This window comes from Bidens hawaiensis, unplaced genomic scaffold, assembly GCF_021521415.1.
Source record: "Bidens hawaiensis isolate Kalapana, Puna unplaced genomic scaffold, B.hawaiensis_p1.1 tig00035222_1, whole genome shotgun sequence".
Lineage (NCBI taxonomy): Eukaryota > Viridiplantae > Streptophyta > Magnoliopsida > Asterales > Asteraceae > Bidens > Bidens hawaiensis.
In genome coordinates, this window is record NW_027496138.1 from 21,040 (window position 1) to 34,003 (window position 12,964).

At 36.9% G+C, this 12,964-nt stretch overlaps 2 protein-coding genes across 2 annotated transcripts; both read left to right on the forward strand.

Moving 5' to 3' along the window:
• The first annotated feature begins 2,176 nt into the window (after positions 1-2,176).
• Positions 2,177-3,786, forward strand: LOC143587196 (uncharacterized). Its single transcript, XM_077068553.1, has 6 exons — positions 2,177-2,302; positions 2,394-2,570; positions 2,951-3,067; positions 3,168-3,347; positions 3,426-3,472; positions 3,555-3,786. Exons 1-6 carry the CDS (start codon positions 2,177-2,179, stop codon positions 3,784-3,786), a joined length of 879 nt encoding a protein of 292 aa, XP_076924668.1.
• Positions 3,787-9,086: 5,300 nt separating this feature from the next.
• On the forward strand, positions 9,087-10,489 carry LOC143587197 (uncharacterized). Its single transcript, XM_077068554.1, has 6 exons — positions 9,087-9,215; positions 9,319-9,495; positions 9,691-9,807; positions 9,906-10,076; positions 10,153-10,199; positions 10,258-10,489. The coding sequence occupies exons 1-6, from the start codon at positions 9,087-9,089 to the stop codon at positions 10,487-10,489; spliced, it is 873 nt and encodes a 290-aa protein (XP_076924669.1).
• Positions 10,490-12,964: the final 2,475 nt, after the last annotated feature.

A 12,964-nucleotide genomic window follows, 5' to 3' on the forward strand; every position in this document is an offset into this window, starting at 1 on the left:
CAGCATTTTGAGCGATTTTAACACCCTTGCTATGGTTCAATATCACCCACTACGCTTCCCGACCATCTTCGGTCGCTTATACACTAAAAAGTTTGGATCTTTAAACCTTAAAGGCCAAGAATCATACCTTTTTGGGCTTGTTTGGATCTCGTTTACTTGCTTATCACCACTAATCGCTCTCTCTCTCTCACTCGGGTCTGCCGGATCTGCCCGGATCTGCCTTCGGTCCGGCGGCGGTATGTGTGGTGTGTGTTAGGGAGTTTGGTGAAAATGAAGATATTTTGGGATTTTGGGGGTATTTATATCCCTGAAATCCCATTATCATTTAACCCATCTCAATTAATCCAAATCCATAACCAACGTCCATTACCCGACACTAGCCCGGCCCATACCAACTCGTATTCTTTTATTTATTTCCTGATAAACCGAGTAAACTTTCCCTCTATTATTAAGTAATATAATTAATATTATTTTGAAATTTCGGGATGTTACATCTATTTATGTCATTTAATAAAAATAAAGTAAATTAAAAGAATTATATATATATATATATATATATATATATATATATATATATATATATATATATTATTTATGTATTGACTCTTGAGTAACCAGATCCACCACCATGACCAGTTATAACATACACCACAACCTCAGCCATCTACCGTCGCCACCTGCCAAAATCAACCACTAAACACCATCACTCAGCCATCAACCATCGCCACCTGCCAAAATCAACCACTAAACACCTCACTGCCTCCACTATTCCACCCTTAATCATCCCGGATCCATCGCCGTCGGCACCATAATCGAAGAACACACCATGGCATCTTTAGCCAAAACCAAAATCAGGAATTAAGCCCCGATCCAATTAAAGTAAATCGACGTCGTGCAGTCTGTGTCAGCTTTCGTGGATTGATTGTTTCTAGTCTCCGTTCCCAAATTGACAAAACCTAGGGTTTCTAATATCTAATATCAAAATTAATTCACGCATCTGAGAATTAGCTTAGCTTAGGGTTTCAATCCATGTCTCTTCCGATCACCATATTCCTCGTAATCTTCAAACAAATCAACATGGCCAACATTAACAATCACGATCACACGCTCACTCCGATGCCATAGCTTAGGGTGGGTTCGATTTAGGTCGGGTGGTTCAATTTCCATGGCTTGGATTTAAGCCCCGGTTAACTGAAAGAGGGTTGAGTGTTGCTCCTCTGTTGGTGGTGATGGCCGACGGCAACAGATGGTGGCCGGCGGTTCTATAAGTTGTGATGGTCTCTAGGGTTGAGTGGAGAAGGAAGATGAGGATGAAGAAAGATATTTTATTGATTTTATATATTGGGTTTTTTTAATAATAAAATTTATAGGTAAATTGACCAAAACATCCTCATGTGCACGACACATGAGGAAACTTAAGAGAGAATGTGGATGACCGTTAGCGTAAAGGACAAAAACCAAACGAAACGTGCGAATAAAGGATAAAAAGTGAAACTCATTTTTGAAAAGGATCCGTTCCGTATTTTAGCTAATTCGACAAAACAAAAAATGTAATTTTTTCTTTTTATTATTATTTTTAAATATTTTTTTGAGTGGCTTTTGATCTTAATAGAAAACCTTTAAAAAAATTAAAAAAATAATAATAAAAAATTCCTAACTCAAAATATATAAAAAAAAACAAAAAATCTAAAAACTAAAATGTTTCCGCCGTTATCCTCGTAAAAAAATGATTCAAATTCATTTGTGGTGATAGATTACAATTCATTACGGACATATTAAGAAAGAAATTGGATTTCAATTTATTCCAAATCCAAATTCTATGCAAATTCCAATTCTAATTCCATTATTGTGAAACGAACACACCCCTTGGTGCCTCCTTTTGCTTAATTTGCTCGTTTTGGTTTATGTCACCCAGCTGGCGGGTTGTATAGTGCCATGACACCCAATCATACGGATAAAGTAACACGTTGGTATGTTAAAGAAAATTTATCTTACTCTTGTTTAAAATTTAAATTACTGAATACTGATTAGACTAGAAGATTGCGTAATGTTTGTTGGAAACTATAAATTTTTGGAACTTCTATATTTCTTTCATTGTTACTCACACCGGCACTAGATCAATCAGTTCAATCGTTTTCTCGTACTAATCGAATATGCTTCTATAACTACGTATGCAATGAAGGATAACCATGATGTCGAGGTTGAAACACCAAATCATGAGGACGATTCTACAGTCAACAATCCCATCACCACTGCATTTGAAATTCTTGATACTTCTATCCAACATGGTTCACATAACATGGTAAAACAATATATATGCATCATTATCCATCTTCGCTATATTATGGATTGTAATATTTTATAAAAACTGAGGAATTCTATAATATTTGCAGAAAGCCATGGATTCATCGTTGAATCTGGTCATCGGTTTAATTGAAGAAGTGAGACTAAAGGAGAAATCGATAGAAGAAGCAAAAAAGGAAGCAGCTAAGAGTGGCTTAGATATTCTTGCAAAGGCGGAGGCGCTTAAGCAGGAGCAGCAGCGCGTAAAGAAAGCAAATGACATGGTTGTAATTTATTTTCTTCAATAGTTTTTTTCATGAGCTAATATAGTAATATGCTTGTTAAGAAATGTTTCATAAGACCAAGTTAGGGTTTATTAGGATTTTTGTTAGTCAAGTTGGGTTAATATTATAAATAAATGAACGAGTTATCGTTGTCGTTGGTTTCATAAGAGCGGGAGACGAAAGACACTAGTTATTGTAATAGGGATTTTTTAGTTATATTTCCTCTATAATATATTGAGAGCTAGGGTTTAATTTTGTGTGTGTTTTCGTTTCGTGTCTTATCACTTCATTCTTGAGTTATTGTGAGTGCTTAGAAGGATATATAACACATCATTTGTCTTTCTTATGTTGGTAGATTTACTTATTTTTTTTTAATTATGTAGCATGCTAGAGAAGTGTCTGCACAAAAGGCGGCTTTAGCTAAGGAATTAAAAGAACTTCAATACCGTTTGTCTGGTGTGTTGGATGTAGGAGATGAATGTCTTGAAGGTTTTGATGAGGTTTAACTTAAATGCTGACTGTTTGTGTTATGATATGCTTTGAAGTGTTGGGTTCTAATATCTAACAAGCCTTTTTTTTAATTTTTAATTTTTATATTAGATGTGTAAGGTATTGAAGGTGAGATTGACTAAAGCAGTAACAGAAAAGGAGTTAGCAGATCAAGAAAAGCTAAAAAAAGAGGCATTGGCTCATGAAGCACTTGCTTTTGAAGAAAGCCAAATGTTAAAACTGGTAGAAGAGTCAAATACACTAAAACAAGAAGCAGCAAACAATTTCAAGGTATTAATATAACAACATAAATGTGTAATGTTATCAATTTTAATCAATAATATTATCTTTCTCTCTATCTTGTTACAGTTGCAGGATCTCTTCAAAGAACGCGAATTTGTCGTTAATGTCTTACGGTAAGTTGCGTTGCATCCGCATGAACTACACTATCACACAATCTGAACTCCATGTTTTTCATAACATTACTTTTTTATGCAGAGTTGTATCGGATAAATATCCAGATATCAGCTCGCTTAGAGAGCGCATTGATCAACATGTGCTGCAGCCAGGTGGATTTATATCGGGTAGCAAAACACCATCATGCTTCACTTCTTCAAGTTCATCTTTAGCACGTTTCTTAACACCGTTTCATAAGCTAGAAAATGAGCCCCTAAAGGAGAGTACTGCTGACGAACATGCTCAGACCAATCCTCCAGAAATGAGCCCTTGATAAAGATTCCAAATTCGGATTCAGAGAAGCAGGAGGGAATCAAGTTTGAGCCATTTAAGTTCGAAAGTGAACCAGTGGCTTCTGGGGAAACTGATGCAGGTTTGGTAGCTGCATCATTAACCCAGAATCATGGTGTTAGAAAAAGAGGATCTTGGAAAAGATTCACAGGGAAAAAAGAATAAATTGGGTGAAATCTAGTGGTAACATTTAGTAATCTTCTCAGTATATACTGTTTTGATTTTTCTTTGTGTTTTGGAGTGGAGATAATAATTGGGTAAATGCTCAACCTTTTCTTTAAACAAACATTAGCTTGCATAAGCATGGTATGTCTTCAGATTAATTAATGGTTTGGCAAGCAAATATGTGTTTGTTTTTGATACGGTTGAATTTTGTAGTGGTGGATATATAAGTGGGATCCTTCTAAATATATTGTTTCCTTGGCAATAAGGAACACACTCTCACGCACACACATACACATGACGTTGAACGAAATGTGGTGTTTTAATAGCGTACTTTACACTTTGAGAGCTGCATTTATGTTTTTGAGGATGACTTGATATCAATAGCTACTAATTGCCACTAAAGATACGGGAACTCACTGACAAGTTGTTGCTAGTTAGTTGTAGGGAGTCCATACACCTTGGTCTCCCATTGAGCGGTTGTTTTTGCTCGGGTTTCTATTGCTGGGAGCAGGAGCCACTTGTTGCTATTGGTTGATTCTTATTGATGATTCGTGTTACTACTTAGCAAGTGTTATTGCTAGGGGTGTGCATGAATAGGTTTTGTAGTTTTTGAAAATCATTTGGTTTTTGGTTTAGTTCTTTTTTTTTTTTTCAGTCTACTTGTTAGGCTTGAAATTATTTTGCGAAAAAAAAAATTGGCCAAAGTAGTAAATTTGGACTTACATTTGTTTGTTAACTAAAGATTAATTGATTATTGTACATTTATACTAAAATATTTAGGTTACTATTTATTAAAGGGATAATCTAAATGGGCATGTTAACCCCCAATTTATTTTCTCAAAATAGGTTTTGAAAATTTCTTGGCATGACGAATCACATCTTAACGCATAAAGAGGCTGGGATATATTTGTTTTTTTTAACGACTTATTTCAACTCGACTCAATTTTGGCCGACCAGAACCTATTTTGACCATATCCAAATTGATAGCCTTTTTTTTAAACAACCCGTTTTGACCTTAACACATTTCACTTAGAACCCATGCTAACCTAAATTTGTTTTGCCTCGTGACCCGAACCCGTCTAACCTGCCCAGTTTGCAAGCCTTTTAGATTTTATAGTTGACTTCATTCGTATTATTTCTTATGTTTTCTTTTAAAAACATCGATTTAAGAGCATGTTTTATGTCCTGAAAAGTTGTCGTCCCCTCACTAAAAAAAACCACAACAACATTGTTGGCGAGTATAACTCATTTTGGTCATAATTAATAACCTCTTAGAGTTGTCTTGGATTTAAGTAAAATTTTAACGGGTCAAAACGAATCAAACTAAAAGAGGAAGAAAAGTTAGAATATGTCATGATGAGACCAAGAGAAAAACTAATGAAAATGGGTTGAAAAATGTTCAACCCAATGCCGGCACGCGTGTGACGCGTAATCGAACACCGGTACACATATAACCCGTAACTGGATGCAGTCATGCAGATATGTGTTTTTAGGGTAAATTACCAAAATGAACACGTTTGACCAATAAAATTTAAATATGGGCATGCCTATTTTAGCCTCTACAAGAACCTAATCACTGAGTTTTTGTCTAATAAACAAGCGACATGTCATAGAAACCGGCTAAGCCTTAACCGACACTTTATGCGCACTGAAATTGATAAATAGTTGATGGGACCCACTTTCAACCAATTAAAATTCGGCATGTGTCACACACGGCTAAACTTAGCCTACAACTCTGTGCTTTTAGTCGGGTTTGGAATATGTGTTTATTCACTTAGCTGGCTCTTTGTTTTCCCTCTTAGCATGCCCCAACTCAGCTCGCAAGCTAAAACTTCACTTAGCCATTTTTCGTTTTTTTTCCTTTTAGCCAGGTAAATTTAGCCGCTAAATTTAAATAGATTACAAACTTTACCTACCAAATTAAATACTTAGCCGTCTTTTTAGCAGTGTAAATTTAGTCCCCAAAATTAATATACCTAAATATTTAGTTGGCTAATTCTTTTTTTTCTCTTAGCCGTACTCAAAATTGTTCTCTCCTATCCGACATGTTTTAGTCGTCAAAACTAAATACTCAATTAAATATTGCTAAGGTAAAAGCATTTAGTTTTAACGGCTAAAACATGCCGACCAGGAGAAAAAAAAATATCTAACTGAGCAGGGTTCGACTGACTCGAGGCGTTCCCGTATCTGAAATTCGAGTGATTCCTTAGGCATGGGTGATAAGTGTTCGAATTGAACCATTGGCCCTTGGAATCCTCGTACGCGTAATTGACTTCCTCCTCGTCGGGATACTCGTCCTCATCAAACCCGGGGCAATCTTCAACCTTATGCCCCAACTCACCACAATCTGAACAAACTGGGAATTTCACCCCGACTTTACCAACCTCTTTCTTTTTCTCTTTTTGATAACCCGCGAGTTCTCGTTCTAACTCTGCAATTCTGTCTGACTCGCTCGAGGCTGATTTAGCCGATCGGGTGACCCCAAGTTTTCGTCTTCGGTCTGCAGCTGCCTCTGACTTGGAATCTTCACACATAAACTCCAAAAAATCCCAGTCATCTTCCTCAGGTTGATTCAACAACTGACTATTACAAGAGGCTTTCAAATGTTTTCTGTCCTCATATGTCAACCTGTCAACAAAACACTTAACCAATTCCCACAACTCGATCTGATGGTGCGGTCACTTCCTAATCATTTCCTTATAACGAGTAAAGGCCTCATGAAACAACTCATCCGGTAACTGTGAAAAGTGTCGAATCTCCATTCGACCCTCGATGGTTTTCGATTGTGAATAATACTCGTTAAGGAAAACCTTCTGCATCTCACCCCAGTTCTCAATACTTTGCATCGGTAACGACTTGAACCAGTGTTTGGCTTTGTCTTTTAATGAAAACTGGAACAACCGCAACCGAACCTCATCCTGATCGTATGTACCGTCACCGATAGACCCGTAAATAGCTGAAAAATCTGACAAGTATGAATACGGGTCTTCAGATCCCAGTCCGTGAAAGTGAGGTACTATGTTAATGTAGGACAGACGGAATTTAAATGTCGGTTGTCCCTGTATGTGAACCTACGGGACAATTGGTGAGGCACCATCTGAAATAGCTGGTCTGAACCGACTGTTAACACCTTGAACCAGAGGCCCATAATTCATTCGTCTGGCCCTCGGTTCCTCAAAATCTCCCCGGTTAACTTGAATCGGCTGTCTTCGTTCTTCCCGATATCTTCCAACACCATCTCTGTCTCGGTTTCTGTTCCTCCACCTGCCACCTCTCACCCTAACAGGTTCCTCAACCTCCTCATATGCGTTTCTCGGCTCAAACCCTTCATTCCTTCTAACCCTCCAATCATCCCCATTACTACCATCATTCCTTCTCGTTCCTCCTCATCTCCCTCTTCTTCGTCTTCAGTATGAATACTAACATGATCAAAATCCCGTATAATCGGCTGTCGGTGACGAGGGGTATTTTTCGGGGTTGATGGCCTGGGTCTGTCAAGGTTTCGGTTTTGGTTTCTGGATTGTCGGGCTGAATTTTGTGGTTGTGGATTGGTGTTTATCGGTGGTAACTGGTAATTGTTTGGTGGATTTTGGTTATTTGGTGGATTCTGTTCGGGTTGGAAAACATTGTTCTCGGGTGATGGGCTTTGGTTTTGATTCTGGTTCTGACCTTCCATTTCTGAATTTCTGATCTAAGCTCGGTTCTGCCGAGCTACTCGTTCAATCTCTAGCTTGTAAATCAGTGACGAATTTCTTCCTGAATAGCGGGTGTGCATAAACCTGTCACCTGCACAAATAACACACCCCGCGTAAAATGGGAAAATAAAACTAAACTAAAATTAAAAATAACAACTAAATTAAACAAAACAAAACAAAGAAATCAATTAATCACAAAAACATTAAGCGCACTAACTCCCCGGCAACGACGCCATTTTGATGCTAGAGTATCGCGATCTAGCATCGGCTTTAGGTTTCTCATCCAAACTCTTCCCGAATCCTTCTAACACTTTCTATGACTTCAATTTATGCTCCGGTCTTCCCGAGATATCATTCCATGCTCGTACAAAGTCTCCAATTTAGCATCTTTAACGATCAATGACCTAAAATACAAAAGCACGTATGAAATACCAAAGTTCTAACAATATACTAAACAGAACTACATAATTAACACACTAATATATAAAAAAAATACCCGAACATCATAAAAGTATTTAATTTTGACGACTAAATTTACACCTGCTAAAAAGACGACTAAGAGATAAAAGGATAAAATCCGGCTAAGTACTTAATTGGGTATGCAAATTTGGTAAAATATTTAATATTAGCGGCTAAACTAACCCAACTAAAAGGGAAAAAAGGGCCAAGTAAAGTTTTAGTCTACAAGCCAAGTTGGAGCCAGTTAAGAGGGAAATCAAAGAGCCGGCTAAATGAATAAACACTTATTTCAAAGTATGCTCTTGTCAAGGATGTCATTTAAAAATGTAGAGTTGTAGGTTAAGTTTCTTCATGTGTGACACGCGTTGAATTTTAATTGGTTGAAAGTGCGTATAAAGTGTCGGCTAAGTCTTAGCCGTCTTTATCAGCTTCTATGACGTGTCACTTGCTTATTAAGAAAAGCTCAATGATTAAGGTTTTGTGACTAAAATATGTATGCTTATATTTGAAAATTATTGATCAAACATGAAAGGAAAAAAAAATTAACCCATCAATGATAACTTTCTTTTAAAATGACTAATATAGACTCGGTCCATCCACTCAACCCATCCCATCCATCTAGCTCTAGCCAGTAGCCACCTCTATATTTCTTTCATTGTTACAACACCTGTAATTAACTCTTTGTTTCTTTTCCCATTGTCATTTTTCAATTTTTGTGAACTAATTTATGACTTCTATATTTCTTTCATTGTTACTCACACCGGTACTGAATGACTTCAATCGTTTTCTCCAAGTTCTTAATCGTTTGCAGCTGGTTCATCTTCGCTTCATCAGTTGCTCAGTTTTGCAGGTACGTATGCAGCTTCCACTAATCTAATCATTTTCTTTAACTATTTTTTTAGCTTTCCTAATTAATCTTATCTTCATTGAATAGATGGATTATTTCTCTAAGCACTCTAAGGCAATGACTGATGCAAATGCATTGAAGGCTGAAACGTCAAATCATGAGGACGATTCTGCATTAATCAACAATACGATCACCACTGCATTTCAACTTCTTGATACTTCTATTCAACATGGTTCAAATAACATGGTACATGATTAATGGTCACCATGCATATTAGCATGATATGTTTCTGTCAGAATATCAAAATTATTAATTGTTATATTTTATATAATATGAGTTATTTATGCAGAAAGCCATGGATTCATCATTGAATCTGGTTATCAGTTTAATGGAAGAAGTGAGACTAAAAGAGAAATCAGCTGAAGAAGCAAAAGAGGAAGCAGCTGTGAGTGGTTTAGATATTCTTGCAAAGGCGGAGGCGCTTAAGCGGGAGCAACAGCGCGTAAAGGAAACAAATGACATGGTTGTAAATTGTTTTTTCTTCATTATTTATCCTGCTTTTTAAGAAATGTTTTCTTGTAGTGACAAAAACAGTAAATGTTTATCAAAAGTGTGTTTATGAGCTTTTAGAAGGATATATATATATATATATATCACAACTTTTGTCTATGTTGGTGTCAGACATGCTAGGGAATTTACTTTTTTTTTTTAAATTATATAGCATGCTACAGAAGTGTACGCACAAAAGGTGGTTTTAGCTAAGGAATTAAAAGAATTTCAGCTTCGTTTGTCCGGTGTGTTGCGTGAAGGAGATGAATATCTTGGAGATTTTGATGAGGTTTAACTCTGTTAACCATTATATTTGTTAAAAAAATGCTTTGAATTTTGGGTTATAGCTAATATGTCTAGAAACTTTTTTTTTATTGGATGTGTAAGGTATTGAAGATGAGATTGATTATAGCAGTAACAGAAAAGGAATTAGCAGATAAAGAAAATCAAGAAAAAGAGAAATTGGCTCTTGAAGTCTTTGCTTTTGAAGAAAGTCAAATGTCAAAACTGGTAGAAGAGTCAGAGAGACTGAAACAAGAAGCAGTGAAGAATTCCAAGGTATTAATATAACAACATAAATCTGTAATGTTATCAATTAATCCAACAATATTATGTTTTTTCTATCTTGTTACAGTTGCAGGATCTTTTTAATGAACGAGAGTTTGTCGTTAATGTCTTACGGTAGGTTGAAGTATCCGTGTGACTCCGTGTTTTTTCATGATATTACTTTTTTATGCAGTGAAGATGTATTGGAAAAATATCTAGATATCAGCTCGCTTAGAGAGCGTATTGATCAACCCGTGCTGCAGCCTGGTGGATTTATATCAGCTAGCCGAACACCATCATGCTTCACGTCTTCAAGTTCATTTTTAACAGGATTTTTAACACCGATTGATGAGCTACAAAAAGAGCCCCTAAAGGAGACTGCTAATGAACATGCTAGATTAATCTTCCACAAAATGAGCTCTTAATAAAGATTCCAAATATGGATTCGGAGAAGAAGGATGGAATTAATAACGAGCCATATGAGTTCAAAGGTGCAGTACATGTTTCTTCTGACCAAACTGATGCGGTTTTGGTAGCTCACTAACTTGCATCATTGATACAGATTCATTTAGTAATCTTCTCAGTAAGGCTATCATGCATCTATATGTTGTTTTGAGTTTTGTTTGTGTTTTGGAAAGGATATTTAGAAATGGTCAGTGACCTTTTATAGGTCTTCCAAGCATTACTTTTACTATATGTAAAATCACTTACCATTAAGCACTGATTATGATGATCATTTGGTAAATGCTCGACCTTCTTTTTAAACAAACATTACTTAATGATTTGGCAAGCAAATAAGCATTTGGTTTTTTCATATGGTTGAATTTTGTAGTGGTATATAATAAGTGGGTGCCTGACTGCCTTCTAGCGATACACTTTCCTTAGCCATAAGGAGCACACCCTCACGGACACGTGCACATGATGATGTGTGAAATATGGTGTTTTGTTAGCGCATTTTACACTTAACTGAAAGCCACATTTATGTTTATGAGGCTGACTTGACATCAATAGCTACTTGCCACAAAAGATGTGGGAACTCACTAAGGGACTGTTTGGTAAATGCTGAGTCATTAAGTGCTGAATCAGTAAGAGGTTTAAATGATTAAGAGACTCTAAATCAATAAGGACTAAACCAGTAAGTGTTGTTTGGTTGTATCTCTGAAGGAAAAATACCCAAAATAACCCCTTTTAGAGAGAGAAAGCCCAAAATAGCCCTTTTTTCCTCAAAATTTTTTAGAATTTGACTTTCCAGACGCATTGGGAAAAGATGATAATATAGAGGGAGCAGGCCAAATAATTAAGAAAAGTTAGGGAGGAGACTTGATTTAGGAAAATAATACAGGGAAAGTCCAAATAATTTTGAAATCTTGAAGTAAAAGTTCAAATTTCTACTAAACTTTTTTTCTCAAAAAACCGTCTTGAGTGACTGTTTTTTATATTTCCTACCTTTTCCGTCCATATTTTTAAATTCTAGAAAAAAGAGATTTTCAAATCTCGTTTTGAGAGACGAGATTCTACCATATAAGGAATGACCACAATCAAAGGACTCAATCACCTTCATAATTAGAATGTGTATTTTAATTCAATACATTCACACTCTTACCTAACTTAGAAGCTTGTATTACTCCAAGATTTACTCCTTCCATATTGTAATTAGTCTTTATAAAGGCATGTAACCATTTGTAATTGATATCAAGAATTATTATATTACACCACCTTTATATGGTAATCAGAGCTACAAAGCTCCTCTGAGCATTTACGATCCAAACCACCTTCCCTTCATTTTTTTTTCTTCTTTCTCTGTTTTCCATCATGAATACCACCATAGTTGAAGTCACCACCCACACACATTTTCCTACCAAGCTCACAACCAATAACTTTCCATCTTGGAGAAAACAAGTCATGGCTACTCTAATCGGGCTTGATCTGGATCAATATGTCGACGGCATTACCAAACCACCACCCCGCATTCTTGAAGGCCAGCCCAATCCGGCCTATCGCTCATGGTACCAACAAGACCAAATTCTTCTCGGAGCTCTCCTCGGAAGTTGCTCCAACACTATTCAACCAATTGTCTCCTCGGCCGAAACATCCCGTCAACTGTTTCAACGCTTGACCGAAAGCTATGTTAGCGTTTCCAAATCCAGAATCATCTCATTGAAATCAAAACTTGCCAGAACCACCAAGGGTACGAAATCAATGGCTGAATTCCTCCATGAGATAAAAGCAATTGCTGATGACTTAGCCTTGGCTCAAGAACCGATTAAAGAAGAGGACCTAATCGTCCACATTCTCACCCAATTAGGTGACGATTACAAGTATGTCTCTGTTGCTCTACAATTTCGTGATAACCAGCTTACATTCTCTGACATGTTCAATAAGCTGGTGGACTACGAGCGATCGCTACAAGAAACACAAACTCCATCCCTAATTGCTACCGTAAATAACACGCAAATACAAGGGGGGCGATTCTCACGGAATGGATATGAGGGCCGAAATCATAATAGGCCCAACCATAACAGGCCCAAATTTCCGAATCAAAACAGTGGGTCTCAAAACAGTTCACGTGCTAACCGTAATTCTCTTTTTTGCCAATTTTGTAATATTCCAAGTCATGACACCAAAGATTGCAGGAAGTTAGCACGCTTTTTATAAGAAAACAACATTGCTATATCCTCAATGCCATCAAATAACCCGGTGGTGAACTTATCGATGGCAAGCTCGTCAGTACCCACCCCACCATGGATGCTTGATAGTGGGGCATCTCATCATGTGACATCCGACCGATCATCCTTGCACACCCTGTCAGAATATGGCGGGCCCGATGAGATTGTGTTAGGAAACGGTAAAAGTCTTCCCATTTCTCATACCAGTCACACATCTCTTCCCACCTCTTCTCG